This window comes from Polypterus senegalus, chromosome 11, assembly GCF_016835505.1.
Source record: "Polypterus senegalus isolate Bchr_013 chromosome 11, ASM1683550v1, whole genome shotgun sequence".
In the NCBI taxonomy this organism is placed as follows: domain Eukaryota; kingdom Metazoa; phylum Chordata; class Cladistia; order Polypteriformes; family Polypteridae; genus Polypterus; species Polypterus senegalus.
The window spans coordinates 94,005,759-94,021,967 of NC_053164.1; the positions used below are offsets into that span (position 1 = coordinate 94,005,759).

General features: G+C 39.0%; 1 protein-coding gene across 2 annotated transcripts in view; it reads left to right on the forward strand.

Annotated features, from left to right (window-relative positions):
- The window catches only part of creb3l2 (cAMP responsive element binding protein 3-like 2), an 83,046-nt gene that overhangs the window by 43,048 nt on the left and 23,789 nt on the right, over nt 1–16,209 (forward strand). For both annotated transcript variants that reach the window (XM_039769252.1, XM_039769253.1), the window contains exon 2: nt 1,754–1,979. In XM_039769252.1, coding sequence (XP_039625186.1) covers nt 1,754–1,979 — 226 coding nt within the window. The remainder of the gene's footprint in view (nt 1–1,753; nt 1,980–16,209) is intronic.

Consider the following 16,209-nt stretch of genomic DNA (forward strand, 5'->3'; position numbering starts at 1 on the left):
CAATTCTTTCCGCATTTCTTTTTCTTCTCCATTCATCTCTATTGCCCTTTTAAACTAATCAATTTAGGTATGTTTACAAGCTTTAAGTTTTACTCCGTTGGCCATGCTCTCTTTCTTAGGGTGGGGGTTAAGTTGTTTTCATCCTATTTTTTTTTGTAAAAATTGATTTATTTGTATGGAATGATTACAATAAAATTAATATAAATATATATATATTAAATAAAGACTGCTTGAGAGAATGATGCTCATGGGGTCCCGAATGAGGTACATTACCTGCATTGTGAGGGAGCGTCAGTTGCAGCACTACAGCCATGCGGTGCGTTTCCCCGAGGGTGATCTGGCTTACAGGATCCTCATTGTTGAGGACCTGAGTGGCTGGACCAGGCCAAGGGGGTGCCCACGTAACACGTGGCTGCAGCAGATAGGGAGTAATTTCCGGAGGGCGGGGACTGGACCGTGTTTCTGCCTGGGGGGTTGCCAACCAGGATCCGAAGCTGTTTCTTCGTGTGGTGGGTGCGGCAACATGCTGTACCAGTGCATGCTCCCCAACCTGACCTGACCTAAGAGAATGAGGTTGAAGAAGTATTGAGATAAATAAGAGAACATTGTGTTTTCTCAAGATTTTAGGATACAGCAACGGTGATCAGGGTAAGCCCGGGAGGGCCGCAGTGGCTGAAGGTGTTTATTTCCAACCCAGTTATTTAATTAGAAATCAAGTCTTGCCAATAACAGATCTTATTTAATATTATGACTTGTTTGTGTTCCAACTGTGTAATGGCAGGTCATTCTTAAATTGTAGATATATTTATTATTCATCCTTTCTAAAGATATCATCCAAATGATTTGAAGCATAAAACAGATGTGTAATTTTCAGTCCTTCACTTTCTCTTTGGTTTCCTCCTGAGTACTTAATTAAACCAAATAGTGAATGATGAATACCCACGGGTGGAAATGGAGACAAGCTAGATTCCTTTGTCATTTGCGTCTTATTGCTAATAAGGAGCCATTAAAAACCGTGAATGCAGCTGTTTAGGATTAAAATAAGCAATTAAGAGATCAACATTTTAACAAGCAAGACAAGTAAAGTGAAGCAGAAAATGTCACTTGAGCAATAAGTGAATCAGTTGGGTTGGAACAAAACCCGGCAGTACTGCAGCACTCTAGGACTGACGTTTCTCACCCTGAATTTAAAGGGTCTGAGTCATAAATAGCAAAGTAATTAAACTAAATACATTAGCAGAAAAAACTGGTCACTAATTAAGAAAATGGTTGCAATGAAAACCTGTAGCAACTGTGGCCCTTCAGGATTGGAGCTGAGCACCCCTGGGATAGATGCTGCATGAAGGAATTTGGGGTTAAAGCCAGATAAACTACTGCTTATTCAGCTCACACAAAGCAGACTATGTCTAGAAACTCTGTGTCCTTCTCTACAAATCGAAATGATCTTTAAAAACATATTTCAGGAATTATTATGTGAAGCAATGCCTTCTCGATCAATCCATTGATCTTCACTTTTATAGCAGATTTTGTAGTAACATACATTTTTTTTACAAAGTAAAGAGCATTACAAAATGAAATTTATAAAATGTATTAAAGTACAGAGAAAAAAGTTAATGGAAATGGTACAGAAGGATTGTGTGAGGAAGAAAGATGAATTTGCATGTGGAAGATAAATGTTGTTTTATTTTATATTTATCAAGATCAGTGTGCTGTCCTGAATTGCCCATTAAGCCCTCTTTCTTTGTCCTTCTAGCACTTCAGCGAATTACTGGATGACTTCTCTCAGGATGCCATCCTCGGACAGCTTCTCAGTGACCCTTTCCTGTCCGACAGAAGTGAAGCAATGGATACAGAAGAAGATTTAGCAGAATCTCCCGTACCCCCCCACATCAAGACTGAACACAGTTACTCACTGTGTGGAGACTCCCGCCCACAGTCTCCTCTCACACACCTCGCCGGTGAAGAGGCCACTGATGGAGGTACGTCTGCTGTCACTCTACTGCTAACGTGATTCTTTGCTGTTTTAAATTCTTCTTTTTCAAGCATATCACTAGTCATCAGATAATGGCCATTTTTTTTTTTTTATCCTACCACATGTGCTGTCTTCTTTGGAATAGCTTGAAAAATGCCACCAGGTGTGTTTTGCAGGGAAAACCTGAATTTACAACTGGGTGGTTGACTTACAAAAGTCTTCTTTAAAACTGATCAGCACACCTCTCTTATGGCTTAGGCAGATAAGGGCGATCTCCAAGTAGCATTCTCAGTACTTGGGGGCAGACTGTCTCAGCTCTGCTCCTGACCAAGCCAAACAGACAATTTAAAATTTGAACTTTTAATGTTTTATGGGACAAAACCTTCCCTGCAGTCTCATACCAGAAACAGGGTTGTGTACTTTTTTTATGTTTCAGTGTCGGGGTTGGTGTGCCACCCTGCCGACATGAATTGGGGTTTTCTGAGATTAAAGGTCTGTTGAGGAAAAATGCAAACTCAAATCAACTATCTAAATAAGAAAAATAATGTAGGTAAGAAAAATAGGAAAGTACTTCTGATCTTTGTTCCTGACTACAAGCAAAAACAACAAAACAAATTCAGTGCATGTGAAGCAATGGCTGCATTCACATATCCAGAAAAAGTGTCTCAATTCAATTTTTTTCAGTACTATATGGAACAAATCTGATCATTTTAGAGAAGTTTGACTAAAAACTCCATGGAAAGTTAACTTCTCAGATGAGATTTAGGCTACTTCTATATGCATTACTAAATCCAATACAGATATCTCTGGCTTCAGTTGAAGTTTTCTGACAATACTCTGCACTCATTGCCAGTTAGTATTGCTTCTGAGAGAAACTGCTTATTTTTGCATGAGAGTCTTACAGAACGAATTTGACATGCCATATACACTCACGGACAAGTTGGGACTTAATTTTACTGTATAACTTCTGGTATTTTATAATGTTGGTCGTATAAGTCGAATGTGGAAAACTCACACTATTGGTCCAAGAGATTATGATATACTAACGCCCATGCCTGGTCTGATTTTATGAACAATTTTTTTGGGCTTCAAGACCCAACTTCGACGTGAGTATATACGGTAAGTACTTAAGACACCCTCCACGATATTTTGAAATTGTCAGATCACTGACGTTTATTAAAACCCTCCATTTTTCCCTCCCACCAGTCCTGGAGCTTCTGTCTTATTCACAATGTTTCTACAAAAAGAGATGTCACACTTTTTATTGTTTTCTTTTACATTTTTTTTTTTTTTGTGCATGTGGGCCACATTCGCATTAGATATCTATACTCATTGATATCAAATTTGGTTCACTTGAAAAAATTAATGTGAACAGTCAGATAAAAAAATCAGAATTTAGTCATTTGTAGCTATAATGTAAAAGTAGGCATAAGAGCGCAAGAAGTCATTTTACTGCCTGAACTGTGTGGTCGTAGAGTTTACTGTTGATTTATCTAACACTTGTTTGTCTTAATAATGAATGTGCTGTTCCCATATTGGGATACACAACAAAAAGAAAATTTGGAAGAAAAAAAAGTGGAAAACACGTTGTATAATGAAAATTTTTACATTTTTTTGACTGCTCCCAGTTCTCAGCAAGTTTAGTTGCTAGAACACTATCTTTGTGTAAGTCCATTTAATGAAGGTATTGCAGGAGCTCAACCTAATCAGGAGTTATTTGTTTTTAAGAACAGTACTGATAGGATCCTGATGAGGGTATGAGAGCCGGTCACTTCACCCCTGCACCAGCCTCCTATCAGCCTGTGAACTGATATTAGAATTCTCTGGTTGACCTGCAAGTGTCTCCATCTTGCTCACTATATCTGCTGGAGTGTCTCCATCTTGCTCGCTATATCTGCTGGAGTGTCTCCATCTTGCTCACTATATCTGCTGGAGTGTCTCCATACTGTAACACACGTCATAGTCTTCAATCAAGCAGCTATCCCTAACCCCCTTGTCCAGGATCAAACTGCATTCAGTGGGTGATCACACCTTTTGGTTAGTCGCACCTCGGTGTCTAGAATGATTGTGTCGAGACAGCTGCACATCAGTCAGGCATCTTTTAAAACAGCACTTCAATCAGGATCTGGTTAGGCAGGCATTTGTGTAATTTTTATTTACATTTATGTAAATCATGCATGGCATATGGACATTCTTAAATTTCCCTCAGGATCAATGTAATGCACATCTTGCCCGAAGAAGGGGCCTGAGTTGTCTCGAAAACTTATTACATATTGTAATGTTTTTAGTTAGCCAATAAAAGGTGTCATTTTGCTTGACTTCTCACTACATCCATAATGGCTAACACGGTACAACACCCTAGTAGCTCAGGACCAATAACATATCAATTTATCTCTCTATCTATTAGTTAGTGCCATTTTGTCAAAGCCCCTGTGCCCCTTAGACAGCTGTTGGAGATAGGGATAAGTCCATAGCTGTGTTGGGCCTACAGGCCCAAAGTCATGCAGGTTCAGTGAACTGGCACCTCCAAATAAGTCCCATTGTTATTGTGACTGTGCACACGTGTTCTCTGTGAAGAACTAGGACCCTCTCCAGGGCTGATCCCAATCTCACATCCAGTGCTGCCAGGATTGGCTTCAACTCCCTGTGACCTTGAATTGGATTAAGTGGGTTTGACGTTATACATATACAGTACATGGTTTAATTGTTTTTTTAATACTTTAATATTCATCTAAGGCGGGATATAAAATAAATGTATTATACTTAACATTTAATCACATCAATTCAAATCTAATTTTTTTTGCTTCCTTTAGTTACAGTTTTAATTAGTAAGGCTATGTTCACACTGCAGTTCAACTCAAGTTTTGTTCACTTTTGACACAGATCTGATCTTTTTGGAGTGAACAGCAAAAAAAAAGATTGAATCAGAACCCTTCAGATCATATTTAGACCATCTTCATAAGTGGTCCTAAATTCAATTCAGATACATGTGACTTGAATGTGACCACGGTGTGAATGCTTAGATAGGAATTGTCAGGAAGCATACCCTCTCCAGCTAATTTTACATCAGTGTTTATGTAACCTTCTTCATATCTCCATGTGACTTAATAAGCATTTGGGGGAGCTGTCTTCTACAAATAAACTGCAATTGCCATGTGTTTTTGACTGAAATAGTAGCTAAAATGCATGCTTTTTTTCCAAGAGATTCTTGTGGCCAATGTATTGATATAAGTAATCGATTATTCCCCTCAACACTCTGAAATTGTCAACAACAACAACATTTATTTATATAGCACATTTTCATACAAACAGTAGCTCAAAGTGCTTTACATATTAAAGAATAGAAAAATGAAAGACACAATTATAAAACAAAATAAATCAACATTAACATCGAATAAGAGTAAGGTTCAATGGCCGGGGGGGACAGAAAAAACAAAAAAACTCCAGACGGCTGGAGAAAAAATAAAATCTGTAGGGATTCCAGACCATGAGACCACCCAGTCCCCTCTGGGCATTCTACCTAATATAAATGAAACAGTCCTCTTTGGATTTAGGGCTCTCACGGAAGGGCTTGATGAAGATGGTCACGTAGAGTTCTGCCTTTTAATCCATCCATCATTGTTGGAGCATCATGAAACTTTGAGTAGGTGGAGGTGGCGCAGGCCACCACCACAAAGAAACCGGAAAAAGAAACAGAAAAGAGAGTAGGGGTCAGTACGGATTTTAGAGCCACCATGAGTAGTTATTATAAGGAAATTGAACATATAGAGTATCAGGATTAAGTTAAATTAAGTTAAAGTGAAGTTATAGAAAGGCCATGTTAAAGTAATGTGTTTTCAGCAGTGTTTTAAAGTGCTCTACTGTATCAGCCTGGCGAATTCCTATTGGCAGGCTATTCCAGATTTTAGGTGCATAACAGCAGAAGGCCGCCTCACCACTTCTTTTAAGTTTTGTTCTTGGAATTCTAAGGAGACACTCATTTGGGGATCTGAGGTTACGATTTGGAATATAACGTGTCAGACATTCCGATATATAAGATGGGGCGAGATTATTTAAGGCTTTATAAACCATAAGCAGAATTTTAAAGTCAATTCTGAATGACACAGGTAACCAGTGTAGTGACATTAAAACTGGAGAAATGTGTTCGGATTTTCTTTTCCTAGTTAGGATTCTAGCAGCTGCATTCTGCACTAGTTGCAAACGATTTATGTCTTTTTTAGGTAGTCCTGAGAGGAGTGCGTTACAGTAATCTAGTCGACTGAAAACAAAAGCGTGAATTAATTTCTCAGCATCTTTCAGTGATATAACAGGTCTAACTTTACTTATGTTTCTTAAGTGAAAAAATGCTGTCCTAATGATCTGGTTAATATGCGATTTAAAATTCAGATTACAGTCAACAATCACCCCAAAGCTTTTTACCTCCATCTTGACTTTTAATCCTAATGTATCCAGTTTATTTCTAATAGCCTCATTGTATCCATTATTGCTAATCACTAAGAATTCAGTTTTCTCTTTATTTAACTTGAGAAAATTACTATTCATCCATTCTGAGATACAAGTCAGACATTGTGTTAGTGAATCAATAGAATCGGGGTCATCAGGAGCTATTGATAAGTACAGCTGTGTGTCATCAGCATAGCTATGGTAGCTCACGTTGTAACCTGAGATAATCTGACCTAACGGAAGCATGTAGATTGAGAAGAGCAGCGGACCCAGGATAGAGCCTTGTGGAACACCATATCGGATATCATGTGTCTTCGAGTTGTAATTCCCACAACTAACAAAAATTTTTATCCCTGCCAGGTAGGATTCAAACCAATTTAAGACACTGCCAGAGAGGCCCACCCATTGACTAAGGCGATTTCTAAGAATGTTGTGATCAATGGTGTCAAATGCAGCAATCAGATCTATGTCAATGTTTACTGAGGTGGTCATTTAACTGCATAATGACTGCCTTCTCCAGAACTTTACTTAAGAAAGGCAGGTTAGAGATGGGTCTAAAATTTTCAAGAGCCGAGGGGTCAAGATTATGTTTCTTAAGAAGGGGTTTAACTACAGCAGTCTTAAGACAGTCTGGGAAGACCCCGTATCTAATGATGAATTTACTATGTCCAGAACATTATCAGTTAGCACGCCTGATACTTCTTTGAAATAATTTGTTGGTATTGGGTCAAGGACGCAGGTGGAGGGTTTTAATTGAGATATTATTTTTTGTAAATCAGGTAAATCTATCCTAGTGAAAGAGTTTAATTTGTTTATAACAGAATGCTGGGGTTTAGGAGGATCCTTAGTGTTGGAGGGATATACTATGTTATTTCTAATATCATTAATTTTTTGATTAAAAAATACAGCGATAGCCTCACAGGTTTTACTGGAAGTACTTAGGAGACATTCCTTTGAGCTACCTGGGTTTAGTAGGCGATCAATTGTAGAAAATAAGACTCTGGGATTGCTAGCATTGTTACTTATAATCTTGGAGAAATAACAGCGTCTCTCAAGACGGACAGTGTTATTGTATTCTGTTATTTTGACTTTTAATATTTCATGGTGGATAGTAAGTTTAGTCTTCCTCCATTGACGCTCAGCTCTGCGGCATGTTCTCTTTAAATCAGACACTCTTTGGGTCCTCCATGGAATAACAATGCTAGAAGATTTTTTAACTGTCTTTTCAGGTGCAACTATGTCAACAGCAGCTCTCACTTTAGTATTAAATCTTTCCACCTTACTATTTACATTATCCTCGCTATTATAGCTGGCACTATAAACGGACGGATTGCTTAGAATGTTTGTAAATTTTAAAGCTGCTGCTGAGTCAAAGAAGCGTTTTTTAACAATATGCTTCTCATGAGTGTTTTTTATCATTATTTCTATATTAAAAAGTAGAAGAAAATGGTCTGATAGACCAATATCAATGATCTGTTTTATATCAACTTTCAGTCCTTTAGTAATCACTAAGTCTAACGTATGACCTGCTTTATGTGTAGGCTGATTTATGAGTTGTCTCAAATCAAAAGAATCCAGGAGGTTCATAAATTCTTTTACTTTTAGATCACACTGATTATCTATATGAAAATTAAAGTCGCCAACTATTAGGAGTGTGTCATAGTTAGTAATTAAAATTGACATTAAGTCAGAGAATTCCTCAAAAAAAAAAAAGCATTGTTTCGCATCTAAACCCTCCATATCTTGAACCCACCTGTCTCTACTTTTTTGTGTCCAATTGATTCTGTGTACAGGAATGGCAATTAACATTTGTGTTTATAATGACAGCATTTTACTTTTTCTGTTTCTCTTCATTACCACCATGAGCTGACAGATTCACAGATGCCCTGCACCGAAAATAACAAGAATTAGTGCAGCAAACAGCATATTGTTGGTTTTCATTTTAGTCAGTTAGGTCACATCTGTCCTACAAATTTGTTTTTATTCATTTTGTGCATGTAGAACACATTCAGAATAAATATGTATATACAGTCATATTGAATTTCGATTTCTTTTAAAATGAATTTGAAAAGTCAAACAAAATCAGATACGAGTCAAATATCGGAAATTAAGCCACTTTTAACTGTAGCATTAACATAGGCAAAGTCTGTCTTTTTTTCCTCTCATGAATACAACAGCAGTTATTGATACACAGCTGTACTTTTTTTTTTCTTCATTAAATACGTTCCAAGCCAAAAATGACTGCAAATTGCTCTTCATAAATGAGACAGACTGTTCTGGAAGTTAGGCCTGGGAGAGGCGATTAAGCTGGTTTGACAAGAGCCAAACTAAGTTCTTTGTCACATTCTCCTTTCAGCTAAAGTCGTTTAAAAAGTTTCTTTGACGCAGGTGATGAGAATAACCTTCAATATACCTTAAGCAAAAAAAGAAAAAAACTGCTTCCCATGCATTACATTTGTTTTAATGTAGAGAAGAGCCAAGCAAAATGACACCTTTTATTGGCTAACTAAAAAGATTACTATATGCAAGCTTTCGAGGCAACTCGGGCCCCTTCTTCAGGCAAGATGTATTTGTTTTAATGTTATTTATAGTTGTGTCCAATTTAATATGTTCTTGAATTAACTGATTATTTGTTGTAGAAATTCAACATCAGTCTCTATTGAAGAACCATTTAGAGTTACCAATATCGTAGTGTTTTGCTGCAAGTAAATCAAGCAATTAATGTATTCATCTGCTAATTAACTCATTAATCACTTGTTTATCAGAAATAGAAGTAAGTGTCATGCATTAAAGAGTGCCACTTTCATGGTTGCTATTGAGAAAAAAGTTAAGTCCTCATCCCGAATGTCATTCATTGTTGGAACCAAAGAGCTGACATCCCGTTTTCTCAATGGCCTGTCACACAGCTTTCAGGACACTATCTAATTAACATTTGATTTTCCGGACATCTTGCACCTGGCATAGAATGCATTATTGGGTTGACCATTTAAACAATAACAAAGAACTAGTCAAATTTCTATGCCTTTGCCCAGGACTTGCCTTCTGATAGCAGGCTAGCTCTATTGTCCCTAACCAATTAGGGCCAATGTTGCTACCTCAGATCACTTCACTACATCCTGGCAACTGTGGTGGACGTGACATCATGTTCAGAAAAGTTCTATAAGTTTGGCTTAGCAGTCAATTTTACAGTTGTGCCTGAAAGTTTGTGAACCCTTTAGAATTTTCAATATTTCTGCATAAATATGACCTAAAACATCATCAGATTTTCACTCAAGTCCTAAAAGTAGATAAAGAGAAACCAGTTAAACAAATGAGACAAAAATATTACACTTGATCATTTATTTATTGAGGAAAATGATCGAATATTACATATTTGTGAGTGGCAAAAGTATGTGAACCTCTAGGATTAGCAGTTAGTTTGAAGGTGTTTGAGTCAGGTGTTATCAATCAATGGGATGACAATCAGGTGTGAGTGGACACCCTGTGTTATTTAAAGAACAGGATCTATCAAAGTCTGCTCTTCACAACACATGTTTGTGGAAGTGTATCATGGCACGAACAAAGGAGATTTCTGAGGACCTCAGAAAAAGAGTTGTTGATGCTCATCAGGCAGAAAAAGGTTAGAAAATCATCTCTAAAGAGTTTAGACTCCACCAATCCACAGTCAGACAGATTGTGTACAAATGGAGGAAATTCAAGACAATTGTTACCCTCTCCAGGAGTGGTTGGCCAACAAAGATCACTCCAAGAGCAAGTCGTGTAATAGTCGGCGAGGTCACAAAGAACCTCAGGGTAACTGCTAAGCAACTGAAGGCCTCTATCACATTGGCTAATGTTCATGTTCATGAGTCCACCATCAGGAGAACACTGAACAACAATGGTGTGCATGGCAGGGTTGCAAGGAGGAAGCCACTGCTCTCCAAAAAAAAGTATTTCTGCTCGTCTGCAGTTTGCTAAAGATCACATGGACAAACCACAAGGCTATTGGAAGAATGTTTTGCGGACGGATGAGACCAAAATAGAACTTTTTGGTTTAAATGAAAAGCGTTATGTTTGGAGAAAGGAAAACACTGCATTCCAGCATAAGAACCTTATCCCATCTGTGAAACATGGTGGTGGTAGTATCATGGTTTGGGCCTGTTTTGCTGCATCTGGGCCAGGATGGCTTGCCTTCATTGATGGAACAATGAATTCTGAATTATATCAGAGAATTCTAAAGGAAAATGTTAGGACATCTGTCCATGAACTGAATCTCAGGAGAAGGTGGGTCATGCAGCAAGACAACGACCCTAAGCACACAAGTCGTTCTACCAAAGAATGGTTAAAGGAGAATAAAGTTAATGTTTTGGAATGGCAAAGACCTGACCTTAATCCAATCGAAATGTTGTGGAAGGACCTGAAGCAAGCAGTTAATGTGAGAAAACCCACCAACATCCCAGAGTTGAAGCTGTTCTGTACGGAGGAATGGGCTAAAATTCCTCCAAGCCGGTGTGCAGGAATGATCAAAAGTTACCGGAAACGTTTAGTTGCAGTTATTGCTGCAAAGGAGGGTCACACCAGATACTGAAAGCAAAGGTTCACATACTTTTGCCACTTACAAATATGTAATATTTGATCATTTTCTTTAATAAACAAATGACCAAGTATAATATTTTTGTCTCATTTGTTTAACTGGTTTCTCTTTATCTACTTTTAGGACTTGAGTGAAAATCTGATGATGTTTTAGGTCATATTTATGTAGAAATATAGAAAATTCTAAAGGATTCACAAACTTTCAAGTACCACTGTAAATCTGAGTAGCACCCTATATTGTTCTGAGGTGTATAGCACACTGCCACTGCCCCCAAAATCTTCTCTTTCATAGGCCCACATTTTCCATCCTGCCTTGCACCCTGTGTTGGCTCCAGCAGACCCCCATGATCCTGTGTTAGGACATAGCAGTGTGGATAATGACTGACTGACATTTTTTCATGTCATCTCATTCTCAAATCTGCTTAATCCAATTCTGGGTTGTGGGGATCCAGGGCCTATCCCAGCCCCACTAGGCCCAAACCAGAAAACCACCCTAGACAGGGTGCCAGTCCGTCACAGGCCCACCCCTTTACACATCCACACTTTGATAGGGCCCAATTTAGAATTAACACTTTACCTGCCGGGGGTTTGTTTCCTGCCTTGCACCCTGTGTTGGCTGGGATTGGCTCCAGCAGACCCCCGTGACCCTGTAGTTAGGATATAGCGGGATAGATAATGGATGGATGGAATATTTTCAAATCCACTTAATACAACTGGGGGATTGCAGGGAGCTAAAGGTGCAGCCTTCGACAAAGAGAAAAAACAACCCTGGATGGAGTGCCAATCCATTACAGTAATAATGCCAACATTCGCTTACATAGGAGCAATTTAGTAAAATAAAACATAAACACAATGCCAAAGATAAAGGAACCATCCACGTCAAAGCTTACATTATAGTTCCTTTTCTGAATTGCATGAAATCTCTCCATTTTGCTGTGTACATGCAAGTCCATATTTCATCCGTTTCATGTTGACTGCCTGGTAAATCTTGTAAGTGCTACATAAAGTACAAATTATTTGTATTTATACAATATCTTGTGACTCAATTTTTTTTTATCATATCTCACTTGTGGGGCTGCATGTTTTTCTAATTTCAAAAGCAATGACTTTCTTGGGCACAGGCAGCTACAGTCATTTTAAGGACCCTTCAGTCCATGCTGCAGGTTGCCCTGGCAGCAACAGCCCTGAGGACTCTGAACCATCAAAGACCACTGATGTGAAGCTTAGCAGTTACACCCGGATTTCCTACCCTGAAGATCCAGACTGTGCCACACTGGTGACACACAGTTGTCTGAGTGTCAGTATTGGATTTGAATTCCAGAATCATCCCCCTGTGTCTTTTTTGGTACTTCCAATGCTCACGTGATGAATCCAAAATTAAGTTTTGGAATTGTCAAGAGAGAGCTTTAACGATCACCGTCATCTTAAAGTGGGAGTTTAGTCCTGAAATGTTTTCTCTGTGATCCAAAATTCTGATTTGTGACAAATTAGCATTCCCCTTTCATTGATGCGCACATTTTGCTAAAATCGTTATTTCAGTTGGCTCTGCCAAGAAAGAGGGCACTCGTTCAAACAAAAGTGCTACCTTATAGTGCCAGGTCAGGTTACAGTGGTGTTCCAAAATCTGGATGGATACGGATATTTTTTTTTAAATAACAGTCAGTTGTTTCTGTGGCTGCACAAATTAAGTTTCTTTTGCCACACATGATGGCTTATTTCCAGGAATCGCCCCAGTAGTTCTGTGCCTGCACCAATTTCTATGCGACAATAGCCTTCTTTATTCAGTGAAAAAAAGGCAAAAAAGCAGTTCACTTTTTAATAAGTGTAGCCAGTTATCGTATGTGAATGACATCTTTGAGTTCGTTACTCAAAGATTTGCAGACTTGGTTTAGGTATTGCCATTAAAAAAATAAAAAAAGTTTTGTAAAATTTGTTAACTATTGCTAGAATAATCTTGCAAATAATTGCACATTTTTAATGGGATGCACGGTGGCAGAGTGTTTAGCAGTGTTACATCATTGATCTAACATCCTTGGTTCGAATTCCTTGCTTAGTCATTCACTGCTTGGGGACTGAATGTTCTCCTTGTGGTTATGAGGCTCACCTCCATCCTCCCAAAGATATGGTCATTGAACCCCTATGTGAGTGAGTGGGCTGTGCGATAGGATGACACTTGTCCTGTGCTAGCTCCTGCCTTGTACCTAACCGGCTCAAAACACAACCTCGACTTTGATTAACTGGGTCTGAAAATGTTAAGTTTCATTTTTTTTCTCCAAAAATGCATTACACCTGTGCTCCTCCATAAAGCTATTTGAATGCCAGTGAGTTCTATGCCTAAAGTGAGATTTGTACCTCTGACATCTGCTTGGCCGCATTGAACTATGTGTTGAGTACATAGAACAAACAATAAACCCAGATTCTGTCCTTTTTTCCCTTTTTGTTTCATTTGATCTTTACTTCATCTTTGGAATTCCTTTATTTGCTTGCTGCAGAATTTCTTACCTAACTGTCAAGGGTTTACACATTAGTTTAAATGTTTTAATGGCTCTTAGATTTCTCCCTGCTCATCTGCCTCAGACAGACAGCAAGAATTGACAGGGGTGCTTACCCCATCTCTCTGTTCTGCCCAGTTTCTCTCAGACTCCCTCTGTATGAGAAGAAGAAAATAACATGGAGGAATGAGTTGTCCACTTAAGAATCCTCACTTTTCAGAGTGACAAGCCACAAGTATCCAAACAGTTCTGATTACCCATTTTCTCAATGAGGTGCTCATGATTCTTGATCTGTAGGCTCCTTTTGGATTTGGCCCCACTTAATACTAAAAAGCTCTGTAAAGATTCATACAGGGGATTGTATACTGTTCTTTACTTTGTTAAATACATGTATAGCTTTAGGGAGAAGCTATCAATTTTAAGGAGTAGATGTCAATTTTTATGTTTTCAAATAGCACCAGGAAAATGACACGTTGGCACTACAATATGACGCTTGGCTGTGTGAGGCCACATGGGCTCCTGCCACTCTAATCTATCAAAGCACACTTTATGATCTCGCCTGTCCTTTTGGATGCTTTCTTTACATGTTACATGTAGTCCTCCTAACATGTTAATGCTTCTTCGGTGATTAGTGATTTGTTATTTGAGGATAGCCATAATATTTAATAGCAGATTATAATGAGAGGCTACCACAGGACAATAACAGAGAGGAATGATGGCTTTTATCGGTTAATTATTATCATGCCTTTTGCGCTCTTTGCTTTTTTGTCAACAAGCCCTTCATCCATTTTGCTATCTTGCAACTGCTTATCCTTCTCATGTCTTTGTCGGTTAATTGGCAGCTCTAAAGTAGTCTGATAGGAGTTAAAGTTGCTGTGTGCCCGAGTATGGGCTATGCACTATCCTAAAAGAATGGCTATTTGACCATATTTATTGTGCAGTTTATGTGATGCTGACATCCCATCCAGGCATGGCTCTTACTTTGCACAAGTGCTACAATTTTAGGCTATTGCTCCACACGATACCATTAAAAAGACAGTATCTGCACAAAATTGATTTTTAAAAATTGCTTTAGCTATAATTAATTCAGTTTTCTTATTGGTCATTTCTGTGCTATTCACCTTATTTAAACATTAATTCTAATTATTCTGTAATCCATTTTCAAATCCACTCATCCAATACTTACTCACAGGGTCCTGAGGCCTAACCTGATGGCAGTAGGTTCATGGGGCAAACTTAATAATAACATTATAAGGTAACCTTTTATTCTAACCTAATGACTGCCCCATAACACTAAAAAATATGTGCGAGGCCCAACTCTTGAACCCTTCTGTCTACTTGTGTATTTCAGTTTGCAGAAGAATAATATCACAGCATTGCTTAAACAACTTAATGTTTACTTTAGCCGGGTGCTGTGTGACTGAGTTCATCCTGACCCTTTCTGACATTGTCACACGGGGGATATCTCTCTGTGCCATCCTGTTCTTCATCAGCATAGCTACAAAAATCTTATTACAACGTAGGTAGGTAGGTAGCCTTTGCCTTTGAAGTCATCTTCAATCTCATTCTTGACCTTCTGTTTCCTTGACTGTTGCCAGCGAAAGTTGTCTGATGGCAATTCTTAGAAAATCAAAAGAAACAATTGAAAAAGGATCATGGTCTGTGAAAAGCAGGTCTGAAAAACGGTGGAGAACGTGGTTACCTGGACTTGTCTGTCAGTTCTGAAAGATACCTGAGCTGATACAAAGTTCAATCGTGTCAACATTTTTGAAATGTTGATTTTACAGCAGTCCATAATCGGCAATCCACTATTTTCATGATATACAATATATATCTATATCTCTCTTAGTATATCCATCCATCCATCCATCCATCCATTATCCAACCCACTATATCCTAACTACAGGGTCATGGGGGTCTGCTTGAGCCAATCCCAGCCAACACAGGGGCGCAAGGCAGGAAACAAACACCAGGCAGGGCGCCAGCCCACCGCATCTTAGTATATCTATATAGATGTATATAGTGGCCACTAGGGGGTGCACCAGCTTCCCAGACCCGACACGGACAGGCACTAGGCACAAGTCCAACAACACACCTTACTTTATTTTGACGTGGGAAACACTTTCCCTTTGTCTCCCACCAATGCACAGTACATTAAGCACCAAGCACTGTAACAGAAGAAAACGGCACTTTGCCTTTTTTTATTTCTATTCCCCTTTCTGTCTCCTTCCACCTCCACTCCTTTTCCTCCTCCTCCTCCTCCAGCAAGCCGCCTCTTCCTCCCCCTCCTCCCAACTCTGGCTCCCCAAATGAAGGCAGGCGGCTCCTTTTATGCTGCAACTGGGAGTACTCCACATGGCTCGTTATAGCAAGGTCCAGAAACACTTCCAGGTATGATGGAAGCCTGACAAAGTAGGGTTCTACAGCTCCCCCTGACGGCCCCCACAGAACCCAACAGGGCTGTGCCAAACTCCCATGGAGCCCTGTGGGAATTCAAGGCACCACTGCAACCCTGGGGTTAGGTGTCGGCTGCTATCTAGCACTCCGGGGAAGGTAGTGCCCTGTGCTTATCTATAGAAGGTGTCTCAGCCAACTAAGGTCCCTGGCCATCCATCACACTATATATAAATATACATTATATGCTGTACCTGTGTGTGGGTGTGTAAGTTCCCTGCAGCTCCGCCCACATAGTAGTGAAACAGGACAAAGTTTAAAAATCAATAAACAAAA